General features: G+C 41.2%; 2 protein-coding genes across 4 annotated transcripts in view; one reads left to right on the top strand and one right to left on the bottom strand.

The window, feature by feature from the left end:
* The window catches only part of tmem263 (transmembrane protein 263), a 7,977-nt gene extending 5,522 nt beyond the window's left edge, over window positions 1-2,455 (top strand). For 2 of the 3 annotated variants that reach the window (XM_030731025.1, XM_030731024.1), the window contains exon 3: window positions 773-2,455. In XM_030731025.1, the coding sequence (XP_030586885.1) occupies window positions 773-1,068 (296 nt within the window). In that variant the 3' untranslated portion in view covers window positions 1,069-2,455. The remainder of the gene's footprint in view (window positions 1-772) is intronic. The other variant, XM_030731023.1, reaches the window with a different exon arrangement.
* A 738-nt stretch (window positions 2,456-3,193) lies between these two features.
* LOC115781387 (zona pellucida sperm-binding protein 1-like) lies at window positions 3,194-6,380 on the bottom strand. The gene is made up of 8 exons (XM_030731022.1): window positions 5,257-6,380; window positions 4,839-5,023; window positions 4,659-4,756; window positions 4,418-4,578; window positions 4,132-4,324; window positions 3,843-4,005; window positions 3,683-3,758; window positions 3,194-3,602 (listed from the first exon to the last, which is right to left on the bottom strand). Exons 1-8 carry the CDS (start codon window positions 6,332-6,334, stop codon window positions 3,514-3,516), a joined length of 2,043 nt encoding a protein of 680 aa, XP_030586882.1. The 5' UTR covers window positions 6,335-6,380; the 3' UTR covers window positions 3,194-3,513.
* Window positions 6,381-15,022: the final 8,642 nt, after the last annotated feature.

The raw sequence follows: 15,022 nt of genomic DNA, 5'->3' as shown, positions 1-15,022 counted from the left end.
CTGTGGAACTCCATAATTAATCTTAGTGTGTGAAGAAGAATCTTTGCAGGTTTAAGATGGACTGGTACTTGGACTTGCTATTCTACTCTAGCTGAGCACCCGAAGCGCTTTTTACTACAAACTACATTAGCACACACATTCATGCAGTGCATTTATCATATGGCTTCAAAAGGTTTTTGTAACTATCTCACACTGTCTCCAGTGGATGCACTGGTGGAAATTTGAGGTTCAATTTCTTGCCCAGGGCCACTTCAGCATGTGGACTGGAGCAGTCAGGGATTGAGCCACTGACTTTCGGATTGGTGGGCGACCTGCTTTACCTCTTGAGCCCCATCCACCATCAGCCAACAGTCACAATATCATTGTGACTATTCATTAGATTGTAATTTGAAGGTTTCAGCCTGAGGTTTGGGACACTTTGATTAAATGATTGTTTAATTAAATAACTAACAAATTAATAATTTATGAAAATGATCATGTCACGTATAATTTCAGAATTTCTGTGTGCCATGCTAACATTGTTGTTGTGGGTGAAACATTAAGTATTATTTTGTACCATGTACACACTAGAATAATCTGAAAAGGCCTGTGAGATGTATGACCTGCCTGTATGTGTGTTTACATCAAATATTTGTTCAGAAAACTGTGTAAGTCACTGCTTTATTTTCTTATTGTCAGTTGATTCAGTATGAAAATAATTTGGATAGTTTGGAGCAATTTTATTTTATTATTTTATTTTTTTGAACATGGTATTTTTGATGTTTCAAATCAGACAACAAGGACCACCCAGTGGCACAGCCGGGCATGTTCGGCAGATTGGCGGGGGGCTTGTACGGTGCCACCAAAGGAGCTTTAGGAGCAACGGTGGGTGGTGTGACCTGGATTGGAGGAAAGAGTCTGGACCTCACCAAGACTGCTGTCACCTCTGTAGCCGCTGTGCCTGCGATGGGAGTGGGACTGGTTAAAGGGGGAGTGTGTGCTGTAGCTGGAGGAGTGACTGCTGTCGGCTCTGCAGTGGCCAGCAAAGTTCCCATAGGGGGAGGCAAAAAGAAGGACAAGTCTGACTGATGCAGAGAGTTGGAGAGTGGACACACTCAGCTGAGTAATAATGTTCGCACTGCATTTCCCCTGTTTCAGCACTGGTGAGCAGGAAAAGAGCAATATGGGACTCAAAGTTCAGTGTGCATGTTTTGGTGTAGGTTTTGGTTTGTGTGTGTGTGTGTGTGTGTGTGTGTGTGTGTGTGTGTGTGTGTGTGTGTGTGTGTTGGTAAACCCACATCCATAAAATTAAATGGCATAGATTTATAAAGCAGCAGCATAAAAAAGACTCCATTGCTGCTGTTAAATGCAAACACACCAGACCTGTCTCCTGTGCCATTACATTGTTCATATGATGTTTGGTAAGCTACTGCACTGCTTCCATTGGTAACTTGTTTATGAGCGGAAAAACAGCACTTAGTGAAATTAAATTTCGCTTGCAAGACAATCAGTAATCTGTGATTTTGTTTATTCATATTTTACTGTCAACTGGTAAATGCTGTTACTTTTATGTGGAAATGTTCAATGTGTGCTTTTTGTTCATGACCCTTCAGTTAGTCACATGAGCAGGTATGTCTAATCAAAGATGTGTCGGACCTGTAAAGTCATTGCTGGCTCTTGATGCTTCATTTGACTGTTTTACTTTTTTCCTGTATTTTTCAGCCCGGTGAAGTTTTTGCTTATGCAGAACCTGATTTATTATAATAAAAACAGTGTCATAGTCTAAAATTCAGAGCATGTTAATTTCAGTGAACCCTTTTCCCTGTTTCATACATTCACTACTTTCACTTGTTTTTCTGCACAGAAGCTTTATTGTGGCATCTTTTTGTCTGCAATCCAGTAAAGTTTTCATTAATGCTTCTCTGTTAAGGGTTGCTTTGTTCTTTTTGTTTGTGTGGTAGAAATCTTACAGCTGGACTTGTTGATATTTTGAGTTTCAAGTGTCAAGTACATTTTAAAGCAGAAAACCTGTAGAAGTGCATTTAATTAAAAAAAAAAAAAAACCTTTACTCTCCAGTGAAGTAGCTTTCAGGCTTTGTATCATGCAAAACTGAAGTTTCAAAGCTTTTGTATTATCAGTGTTAGAGACTGAAGCGTTTTGACACATGGCAAGTATATATTCAGAACCTTTTTGTAATAAAACAACTGAAGGACATTTGGTTTCTGTTTCCTCTGGTACTAAATAAGTTATAATGTAAGTAAGATGAAATTATTAAAGCATTTAGAAATTTGTGGTTTAAATTCAGAACCTCACCAGCATTGCACAGAGAAGTAATCTGGCCATTCTTCTGACTTCTGGAATCATCAAGGCATTTTATTCCAGAGAAGTGCCACTCACTGGATATTTTCTTACTTTTGGGCTAGTAAACTCTAGAGCAGGGCTCTTCAACTCCAGGCCTCGAGAGCCCCTGTCCTGCAGGTTTTAGATGTGTCTCTGCTTCAACACACCTGAGTCAAATATAGAAGTCATTAGCAGGACTCTGGAGAACTTGAATGCATACCGAGGAGGTAATTCAGCCATTTATTTCAGGTGTGTTGGATCAGGGACACATCTAAAACCTGCAGGACAGGGGCTCTCGAGGCCTGGAGTTGAAGAGCCCTGCCCTAGAGAATCCCTAGAGATGGTTGTGTGGGTTAGTCCCAGTAGATCTGTAGTTTCTGAAATACTCAGACCAGCCCTTCTAGCACCAACAACCATGACACGTTCAGTCATTTAAATCACCTTTCTTCCCTATTATGATGTTGGGTTGTTGAGTTTATAATTTGGAATATAAGTTGCAGTTTTTTCCAAAACTAAAATTGACCCATTATTGTTCACAGAGACTGTGTTTAAAAGACAAAAACTGCAATTAATCCAGTAATAGTAGCATATCAATACTGTATCTACTGAAAGTCAAACCGTATTTGGAAAAGGTCTGCTGACCCTTTCTGAACTTTATTTAAATCTGGCAGAAGGTTAATCAGAATAGTAGTTTGCTATGATCTCTGCAGATGTTTGAACTAAAGAATTTTGTGTGAATTTGGATGTTTTATAACCATGTCTTGTACTTTTCTGAAAAATGTTTGCTTTGGAGGATTATATCTTGAATGGGAAGACCTGTGTTCATCTTTTCATTAATTCATTACCAATTGTTTCTCAAAACAAATAAAGATATGCAGGGGAAAAGAAGTTTTATTGTATTTTATGTAAGACAGTCATAAATCAACAACTTATATACTTATAGGACATGGTTCTCTTTAGGAATGTCACCAGTAATTAATTAAAGGTATAGTATGCATGAAAAATTATTTACGTCACGTCAGAGCCAATACTTTTTTTTTTTCCAATATAAATCTGAGTTACCTGATCAGATGCATTTGATTCTACAGCACATTTAAAGCTCTTTTGTCACATTTCATATCACTAATAACCATTTTCCTGTTGCAGATGTTTTACTAGATGTTCTTAGCCAAGTCCTTGAGCTCAACTCTTTACTACTCAGGAGCAGTCATGATCAGCGGTCCGGAGGAAACCACAGTCTTCGGTTCAATCCGCTCCTGGTCTGCAGCCTCGACAGCTCTCTCTACACACAGAAATATAAATGTAGTTGGACTGAGGAACATTTTGCCTTTGAATTTCACAGACTGTAAGTTAATATCTTACTTCTCCTGGTGCATACTGGCTCACAGCTGACAAACTGTCCATTAACACACACAGCTGTGCTACAGTGAAGGTACAGCTGAATGAACAGGGAAAAGAGTGTTGGTTAAAAAAATAAAAATATTTAGTGTAGAAATCCCATTCAAATTGATATACGCATTACCTTTTCATTCATGGATTCCTTTACTGTGGGGGTCTTTACTGGGGAACCCACAAAGGTAAACATTTTGAAAAAGAAACGCCTGTAATGACTTGGGAATTGCAGGCCAGAATTGGGACCCACTGGAACCAGGGATGACAAATAATTATCATCCCGGTATGGACATCTGGATGGAGTATATAGAGCGCAATTTTAGTAAAGACAATGTGCAAGACTACCTTTTTTCCTCAGCAATAAGTAATACCATATGGGTAAGATCAGGAGTGGACACACAACAGTGTGTTTTAGTTACCCATCTACCAGAATGTCCCACTGGGGAAAGGTGTGAGGGTAGGGGCTTGTTGTTACCCAACAGCGACCAAGAGTCAGGACAAGCATTGGATCTGTCTTTTCAAGAAGCTGAACCTCCACATAGACGGGGTCCCTCAGTACTTTGGTCACAGGGTAGTCTGCATCCGTGTAGAATGAATTATAGACCACATCCGCTGCGAGAGCAGAGACACCAGTTACTATTATTTAGCCAATAATTTACATAATCTTGCAAACAAAGGGATTGTGTCAGGTCAGCATACACTTACATTCATGGCAACCCTTTGTAAAACATTGTCCATTGGCCAACCTCATAATTACTTTGATGGGTCCCACAGCAGAAACTGGAAGGGGAGGATTTCCCAATGGAAAGATTTCTACAATCAGAGTTTCAGTGGAGGTGCCGATGTACCTGCACTGGAAGACCAAGCTGAAAAAGAGAACAGGCATTATGTTGCATGGTCCAGAGCCTTTAATTTAATACTCTGACACTCTAAAATGATAACCCACTCATAGTGGCTGTCTCGGGTAATAGATCCAGAGGGCCCGACAGCCACCTCATATGAGGAAGTCATTCGATTCTCATAGACTATTACACCGGGTTCCTCCTGCAAAAGGTTACAAACAGCTAGTAGGATAACAGTATTTACAAATATAACCTGTGACTGGTTAAAAAGTACACAATCTTACCATAAAGATGGTGCCACATGCAGTAACAGGAAACTGATATATGGCAAAGGCTGAATTAGAGTCAACATTTGTACAGCCCTGACCTCCTCCTAACAGTGAGATTGTCTGGAGGTCAAGGTTGGGTAGAGTGACATCTCTGGCAACAACAACAATAAACTGGGCATCCCGGGTGCACTGGACTGTCACTGGTGAAACAGAAAGAGGCAGATAAGGATTTTATGTGGATTTTATGAGCACAGTTTTACTTGAATAGTAATTTGTAGTCTAATCAGGCTTGGAGGTTTTGGGTGCTTCACTGCAATTGTGACAACAGCTTTTGATCAATTAATATAAGCCAATTATAACACAAATAAATGAAAGAAAAACAAACAGCAAAAAAACACAACAAAAAAACTATCAGCCTTTTTCAGAAACTCGCCTGTCTTTCCAAAGTAGCATTGTTGGCCATCGAAGCAGCAGTTTATGGCTTCACATGCAGCAGCAGAACTTCCAACCTGAGAACCTCCACATGGGACTCTCAGACTTCTTTCCACTTCACAGGTATTAACACCAGGGCCCACTGGAGGGACTTTTGGATTCTGGGGAAACTTAGGGAGTTTCGGATCATTGGCTGTTTGTGGCAAAGGAGGTAATGGCCGGGGAGGAGGTTGAGGGTCCTGTGGCCTTGGCAACTGAGGAGGTCGATATGGTGGAAGTTGGGGATCCTGGGGTTTTGGCAGCTGAGGACGTGGGACCGGTGGAAATTGGGGGTCCTGGGGCCTTGGCGGGTAAGGAGGGAATTGGGGGTCCTGGGGCCTTGGTGGCTTAGGAGGTGGGTACGGTGGAAGTTGAGGGTCCTGGGGCCTTGGCTTAGGAGGAGGTTGGTATGGCGGATGTTGGGGGTCCTGGGGCCTTGGCTTAGGAGGAGGTTGGTATGGCGGAAGTTGGGGGTCCTGGGGCCTTGGCGGGTGAGGAGGCGGGTAAGGAGGGAATTGGGGGTCCTGGGGCCTTGGCGGCTTAGGAGGTGGGTACGGTGGAAGTTGAGGGTCCTGGGGCGTTGGCTGAGGAGGAGGTTGGTATGGTGGAAGTTGGGGGTCCTGGGGCCTTGGCTTAGGAGGTGGGTATGGTGGAAATTGAGGGTCCTGGGGTCTTGGTGGCTTAGGAGGTGGGTATGGTGGAAATTGAGGGTCCTGGGGTCTTGGCTTAGGAGGTGGGTATGGTGGAAATTGAGGATCCTGGGGTCTTGGCTTAGGAGGTGGGTATGGTGGAAATTGAGGGTCCTGGGGTCTTGGTGGCTTAGGAGGTGGGTACGGTGGTAGTTGAGGATCCTGGGGCTTTGGCTGTGGACCAGGTGGGTATGGTGGAGGTTGAGGGTTTTGGGGGATTTGCCACGGAGGAAGAGGTGGTGGTGCAGGCTTTTTCCACAGCCCTGTGTCCTGAGCCTCTACCTCTGTCACAACTAAACAGCCCAGCAAAGCTAATGCCACGACAGAGGTGGCACTCCAGCACTTTGCCATAGTTTCACAGCCGTCTGATCTGGACACTCCCAAAGTGTACAGTTTCAGTTTGCTGTGCCATTTATTTGTTACCAGGCCAAAGATTTTTTTTAAAACCCACCTCCTGGACCAAAGAACCACCAATCAAGGCTTTACATCTTTCAGCAATCAGAAACCTCTGTTATGTAAGTTTGTTTTGTTTTGTTTTGTTCAGTATTATCTATTGACAAATCCAGCATCAGGGTCACAAAAACCCTTTAAAGGTCTTCATAGCCTCAAAATGTATTTGTTATGAAATGTTTATTTTGCATGTGCAACAAAATCAAGTACAAATGATTATGTCAGTTTATATCAGGGAAAATATCAGTCAAAGTCCAGCAGGATTGTCCAGCATGTCCAAAACACTACACAGCATTATACAACAACCAAGGACACAAAATTTTAAGTTTATTGTTTAGTTAGAATACCTGACATGTGCAGGATGTCATCAAGAAATATAATTAATCTGCTCTTTTACTTACAGTTGATATACTGAATCAATTTTAAAAGTAACTTTACATGGATCCAAACTCATAGCATGTCAGTCCAACCTGCTTTCTCAGTTATATCTGAACACTTCACTGTGTGTTACTGATTTTATGGATCTAGAGTAAATTACAAGTGTTATTTCAGAAAGCTGGATTGGTGCTTTTGTGTGACCATAAATTTTGGTTTCTTTTTCGAGGATATAAATTGTGTTTAGCAAACAAATTATTATACTAATTATCTCTCAGGTTTGCTACCCTCCACAGAAGTGCAATAGTATGAACTTGACTCATTTAGTTTAATACAAATTTGTATATTGTTTTTGGAATAATAAAAGCAAAAAACACCCTGCGTCTGTCATCATCTGTGCTTAAAGTACACGTACATGTCCACTATATTATATTGCTTTTAAATGAAAACTATGTTACTGCACAGGATAAACATGTACAGGTCACTGTAATACCAAACACAAAATTACTACACAAAAAATATTTCTTTCTTGTACATCTTACTAATGTTCATACACTGATGTTAGTTAGAAATGTATGCATATAAACCATATAAAGGTCAGTATGCCCAGTGATATTGTCTTGTTGTTTAGTTTGTGTAGCTTTCTTTGATTTTGATTTTGATTTTGATTAGGCTACAGGAGAATTTTTAATAAGGTAAAACAATATGAGAATTAGTACTACCTTTCTGTGTCAAAAGAAAGCAAGTCTGTACCTGTGCTTTTATACTTTTATACTAGAGAAGAACGTGACACACCTCACATCAGGGCATCCTACCCTCCTAGTTGCATGAGACACTGGAGTCCTCGAGCAGTTGCAATTAGACTGTTCCAGTAAAAGACTGAAGCTAAAGGTTGAACTGAATGAATGAATCGGAGCATCATCAGCTTAAATTCAAACTCCTCTCTAATGCACTTGATGTAACCTAAAATTGATCATGAACACCACAGCCATGTGCACGAGTCCAACATAGAGCTTTACTGTAAATTCACCACAGTACAGGAAACTACCCCATTTATCCTGCACTAAACTGCAGTATTTTCATGCAACTGTTGAATAACACAAAAATAGTGTACCTTTTGCAGGACATATGAAAAAACATAACTTAGAGAGTCAAGATCTGATTTAAACTTCCAGGTTATCAGATGTCACTGATGTTAGATGCCCTTAACTATGAATATAGCCTCTCTTCTTCCTCTCCTCTCCTCTTTCTTACATCTTTTTCCATCTTTAAGTGAAGTTACCGCTCATTCTATCTCTCCCTGGAAAAACAGCAGTTGGATCTTTTAGCTAACAGGCTTGCTGTGTAACAAACTACTGACACTTTGTGTTTACTGATATCTGCTGAGCATTTAGAGACGCTGCATTTGAAATTACCTGCCACAACACATTGCTTCTTTTATATTTACTCCTCTTCTGTAACGCTAGCTAGATGCTGAATTTCTGCGACCACAAATTACAGACCGAAAACATTGTTTGGGATCGTTTCGATCCACTTTAACCCCTGAGTATAGCTCTATAAATGATACATAAATTATATGAAGTTTGAAGGTGCAGTGACTGGAAATAAAACTTCCCTCAGACATGTTAAATCTAAAGTAACAAGCCTTTTTTGAAAATGTAAGAAGTAGAAAGTACAGATATTTGTGTAAAAATGTAGGGAGTAAAAGTAAAATGTTGTCAGAAAAAAAAAAAACTCAACGTGCAGATACCTGACTGAAAGTATTTCTACTTTGTTACTTCCCACCTATGGTGTTTGCATACATGCAAGCATGCGTATGTGTCATCATTCTGTCTACAAACACAATAGCTCAAAAAGTTTTGAATTAATTTTGATGAAACTTTGTAGGGGTGTATAGTGGGGTAATATTAACAATTCATTACAATTTGGATTATATCCACCAAGGTCTTTTAGGTCAATGTCATTATTTATTGGTTGAAATTTGAAAAAAAAAAAAAACAACTTATAATTTAGAAACTATGATTCTTACAAGTGTAGTGTTTATTGTCATCATATAGAAAGTACCATATAAAGATTTAAAATACATCAAAATACATCTGAAGGTCAATGTGTTAATAATGAAATATAAAGCTATTTAAACTTATGTTTCTTACTGCCATTGTTTGTATTGACAACTACAGACACATAGGGAATGATATATAAACGAATTCTAAATATCATGTTACTTTGGACCTCTGACCTCGTGCTGGCATATACTGGTATGTGGGCAGCATGGTGGCGTGGTGGTTAGCACTGCTGCCTCACAGTTAGAATACCATCTGGAATTCCTGGGTTTAGTTCCACCTTGGCCCGGGCCTCTGTCTCTTTCTCTCTCTCTGTGTGGAGTTTGCATGTTCTCCCTGTATCTGCGTGGGGTTCCTCTCACAGTCCAAAGACTTACTGGGGTTAGGCTAATTGGTTGCTCTAAATTGCCCATAGGTGTGAATGTGAGTGTGGATGGTTGTCTGCCTTTCTGTGTTGGCCCTGCGACAGGCTGGCGACCTGTACAGGGTGTACCCTGCCTTTTGCCCTATGTCAGCTGGGATAGGCTCCAGCCCCCCCGCAACCCTGAACAGGGTAAGCAGAAGTGAATGAATGGATATGGGGATTATAAACATCACATTATAGTTTGTCTTCAATTACCATGTCGGGCTCCTCCTGCAAAAGGTTAAAAACATGTAGTGAAAAAAAAAATAAATATATATATATATATATATATATATATATATGAAACAAAAACACCAAGTGAAGGGTTCGCTGTTTAGATATTATTTACCAAAGACAATTAAGGTTTTTCTTCATAAACATAAACATACATAAAGAAAGTTTCTTGTAGCTTCCACTGGTTTGTAGTTGATGGTTGGTTGCTAGTAGACACTGGCTTGAAACTGGTACTGTACTTTGTAACGCAGTCATCAAGGCACAGAATTGCTGTATGATTAATCTAAATAATGCATTGTTATTGTGCAGCATCATGTGGTTAGATAAGTAAAATCAGTTGATGACGCCATGAACCATGAGTACAACCAGAAAAGCAACCCACCTGCTTTTCCAAAGTTGCAAGTTTGGCCATCACAACAACAAGTTTCACATGCAGGTGCAGAAATATCAAGATGTCCACATGAGATTCTCTGATTAACTGCCACCTCATGGCTCTAAAAAGAAGGCTGCTTCTGCACATTGGTTTTACATGGTGCCTGCTGGTACTGTGGCTGCTGCAGATGTGTTTGAGGATCCTGTGGTTCTTCAGGATTGTCCGATGTTTGCAAATATTTCGGAACATTTGATGCTTGATAATAAGTAAACTTCGGCAGGAAAGATGGTTTAATCTCTGCTCTGTTGGGATAATTAGAATAGAGTGATAAAGTGGTGAACAAAGTTTGACCTGTGGCTCTTGAGCATTTTGGGGAGATTTAGGTTGTGGTGGATGTCTCACTGGGCCTTGAGAATACTGAAAAGGGTTCAGCAGTAAAAAAATTGGACATATGACTTTCGAGGGCACTGCGGAGTCTTTTGTGGTGATGGAGGGCTGATCTGTGGTGGCCCAGGGTGTTGAGGAGGCCTCTGCAGTAAAGGAAGGCTGAACTTTGGTGGTTGAGTGTCCTGGAGAGGCTTCTGTGATGTGGTTGCTGAAGCTGCTGTGGCAGATGTGGTGTAGATGAAGGATCAAAATGTTGTGGCTGAGGGTGCTGGGGAGGCATCTGCGGTGACTGAAGCCTGAAAAGTGGTGGCTAAGCTGCTGTGGCAACTCAGGGATTGATGGAGGGGTGAACTGTGGTGGCTTAGGGTACCTCTGTGGTAAAGGAGGGATTTACAGTGGTGTTGACTTCTGTGATAATGGAAGGCTGAATTGTGGTGGTGGTGGCTATTGAAGAGTCTTTGGCAGTGAAAAAGGGCTGAATTGTAATGTTTGAGAGCTGAATAGTGGTTGTTCTAGAGGATTTGGCATTGAAGAAAGCTGAGCTGTGCTGGTCCATGATACTGTGGAGGCCTGTGTGGTGATGGAGGGCAGAACTGCGGTGCTGGTTGGCATTGAGGACTGCTTGAGGGCTGAACTGTGGCAGCTGAGGGTACTGGGGAAGCTTCTGTGATGATGAAGGGCTGAATGGTGGTTGAGCTTGTGGAGAATTCAGGACTGATAATGGGCTGTGCTGTGCTGGGTGAGTCTTCAGCAGTAAAACAAGGCTGAACTGTTGTATTTGAGGGTTGAACTGCGGCAGATGATAATGCTCTGAAGTTTCTGGCATTGAAGGAGGGGTTGATGAGGGTGGTGACGAGCCTTTGGTGGTGAAGGAGGGTTGAAATATGGTGGTTCAGGGTGTTGATGATCCTCATGGCAGTTGAGAATGAGGAGGCTTTGGTAGAAGAAGTGGAACAAACTGCAGTGACTGAGGAGGTGGACCACTGTTGCATGTTGCAGGTTTCTTCTGCCATAGTGAGTCCTGAGCTTCTACTTCTGTTCCATGTGAGCAGCCTAGCAGAACTAGTGCCACTGAAGAGGTGACACACAAAGACTGCCATGATTTGATCTCAGATTGACCCAGAGAGCCCTAAAACGAACAAGTTCTGTGTGCTGCTACATTTATATGATGCTAGGTTTGATGTCTCAAAAACCCTACCCCTGAGCTGAATTATCGTTAATTCAAAGCTTACTCCACCACTTACTCTTCAGCAGGGTTTTTTTTTTTTTCCTTTTTGAGATAGATGATTTAATATGACTTTTAGAAACTTCAGAAGAAGTTGTATCAGTGGGGAAAGGAATCAAATGAAAAAAGATCAGTGTGCATGAACATAGTTTGACATTAAAGAGTTTATTTACAGGTCCAACTTTGGGTCATAGAAACCTTTTTAAGGTCTGTATGGCCTCAAGTTTTATTTGCTACCAAATGTTTATTTTGTTAGAACGCAATACTCTGGACATCTCACATTTGGCCTTGTCATCTGTTTATCTTACTCCTCTAACAGACAAACATTTAGAGGATGCTGACAGGACAAGCCAGCACAGGGGATATGCCTATCCTGACAGAATATGTTACAGTTACAGTTTTATGAAAAAGGAGGAGGTCCGCACACCAAAAAGATCCTTGAGAAATTTTAATCCATCAGTATTTAAAAGAAGTGACATTTGGGGCTGGAATCCCCTTCTTCTGACTTAACAAGTTAATGCTACACACCTGTTTAAATACCCACCCATCACCAAGAAATTGAGTGACAGGTGCCATTCAATGTCTGAGAAAAAATAGGACAAAGAACACTTGAAATCATGGATGTACCAAACTAGTCTATCACATAAATAAGAAACAAATAGGAAAGACCATTTTTAAAACCTCACATCAGTGTAGCATACCTGAAAACATCTAAGAATACACCGTTACAACAATCCTCGTCACAATATAAGAATGAGGGGAAGAAAAGTTACAGTTTTAAACATTTCCCAGTGCTTTCTTTCTTATCTCCTTTACCATATTGGACCACCCTTCACGAGAGAAAAGGAAATAATGCTGACCCAGATTCAGTGCTTAACAAAGATAAGCTTAACTCACATAAAATATACCAGAGTTTCCAATCATCAGTCTTGAGTTTCACAGGCAGGTGAATGTAAGCAAATATTTTGTGGGATGTTTTTGATTGCACCACCACTCATCTGCCAGTCAAATCAGTGTGCATTGCACTACCCTGAGTCTGCCATGAGCAAGACCAGGTGATGGAAATTCAACAATATTTTCCTTCCGAAATCAGAAAAGGGCTCTAACAGTATAGTACAATACAGTGTAAAGCTCGTTTGTCAGTGGTGGCCATGCTGCCACGATGCAATTTCTTGATTCCATTTGATTAAAGCTCCATGGCACTCACACCAGTGCTGATGAAGTGCTTTGAGCGGCTCATCATGGAGCACATAAAATCCCGTCTCCTTGTCAACCTGGACCCTCTGCAGTTTGCACACGTCTGCCACTCCAACAGACATTTACAGACTTTACAGTCTCACAATATTTTAGGATAAATTGTTATTATTATTTTAGGATCATTTCATTTCATACCTCATGCAAATGAAGAATTTAGAATTTTTGATTAAGTTATTAAAATAGTTACTAATTGCATTTTTGACAGGGTAGCTGTGTAACCTTTTCCTTTTCAAAAGTATCCATGTGAGTCAAGGGTTTAGGGTTTACAGTAAATACAAAACCTCCAACTAAAACTAAAAGCTCAAACAAATCAAAACAGGCTCCATGTTATAACTACTTTTGACCATGTTGTGGAGCTATTTACTGAGTTTCTGCTGCATGCACACTGTGTGTCCTACAAACATTTGCAAGCCAAACACACATAACTGTGCAATTCTGTTGTTTGGAATATCTATACTCTTTGACACATAAATACAATTACATTTAGCTGATTTATTTTTCTCAGATAAGGCAGAAAAGAGATGACCAAGAGAAAATGTGAAACTAAGGTGAGTGATACATTTTTTGTAGAGAGAAAGAGAAACAGCTGTTTTCCTCTTCTGACCACTGTTTCACTAAAATTCAACTTGTACCCTTTTTTTCCCCCATTGTTTTTGATTGAGAAAGAGTTCTGTTTCTGCAGTGGGGTATGTCAAGAAAAGTTTGAGAAATTTTGCGTTAAAGTCTCACAAAATTCACATAATCATCAAAAATAAAATTGTTTCTTCTTTTTGACTGGCATGGGTGGAAGAGCAGTGCTAAAATGCTAAAACCCAAGAATCAACCAGCAAGCTGACACTGATCAGCCAGCCATTTGTTCTGTGCAGTAGTGCAAAGACAAGCAGCTTTGGTGGACCTCCATAACCTCCTGCAGCAGCAAAGATTGTGTTCAACTGACAGAACACTCAGCTCAAGTTTCTTGAGATGGAAAAAGTGGGGGTTGGTAACCTCGGTTGGCCTTGAAGGGCAAAAGTCCCTTGGCAGAGGAGGTCATAGTGTTGTGACAACTCTACCCAGGCCAGATGAGAACTCCAAGTAGCCTGAACCAGGAGCTGCTTCCAACTCCTGGTTCAGGCGTTCTGTCTGACCATTGGTCTGGGGGTGAAAACCAGAAGATAAACTGACCTGGGCACCAAGAGCAGTGCCCAGTTCAGATGTGTGATGTGAACTGTGGCCCCTTATCTGAGACAATGTCCTGGGGATCTCCATGAAGATGAAAAACGTGGTCAGTGAGCAGGCAAGCGATCTCCAATGACCTGGGGGGCATATGAACTCATTTTTCGGCCGAGCTCTCTGGTCCTTTTTTCACTGACTGGATGCCGGTGCCAGTGTTCGAACCATTCAGCGTTTTTTTCACAGCTGAACACATTCAGTGCTCGGAGTTAGAAAGCAAGAGATGTGCAAAATGAGAATGTCTCTCTGTGTCAAAGGTCTGGAAGAAAAAAAAAAGATGAAGACATCAGAGCACAGGTAATTTAGGGCAGGGTTACCCCAAATATGGAGCAAAGGCTGGAAGATGCAGTGGACATTGTCCACAGAATGGGTAAAAGGCGGATAATAATGTTAGACATCTTATTCTTTTTGCCAAAAGACATGTGAAGGAGATGGTCTGGCAGTGCACCAAAACATCCCCATTCTGCAAAGAAAGAGGCATCCGTTTTGCTGAGGATTTGGGTCCAGCCCTGCTTGACACATAGCCATACATGACATTCATAGGCGTAGAAACTGGGGGGGATGGAGGGGACGTGTCCCCCCCCCAATACTGGAGACAGGTGCATTTGTCCCAACCAAAAATTACACAGCGGAGGAGAAAAATACTTGATTTTGAAATCTTTAACTCGCATGCTTTTATTTTGAAGGCACGAGTGTTTTGAGTGTTTGGGAGGTGGGAGACAGCAGCAGGAGTCAGAAACTCTTGAATTAGGTAAAACAGTCTGTCGGGATCGTTGCCATGAACAGAGCTGGACTGAGGCATAGGGGACATATGCGGCTACCTCCACCAGGGGGCCCCCCAAGCTCACATACATTTGTAATGAAACTTTATGCTAGTGCACTGGTAACATTTGTCTATGCACTGGTAACAATTATCTGTGCACTGTTAACAAATATCTGTGCACTGGTAACATTTATCTGTGCACTGGTACCAATTATCTGTGCACTGGTAACTATGCATTGGTAACATTTATGTGTGCACTGGTAACATTTATTTGTGCACTGGTAACATTTATCTGTG

The sequence above is a fragment of the Archocentrus centrarchus genome, chromosome 6 (assembly GCF_007364275.1).
Source record: "Archocentrus centrarchus isolate MPI-CPG fArcCen1 chromosome 6, fArcCen1, whole genome shotgun sequence".
Classification (NCBI taxonomy): Eukaryota; Metazoa; Chordata; class Actinopteri; order Cichliformes; family Cichlidae; genus Archocentrus; species Archocentrus centrarchus.
This window is presented reverse-complemented; position numbering and strand designations above follow the sequence as displayed.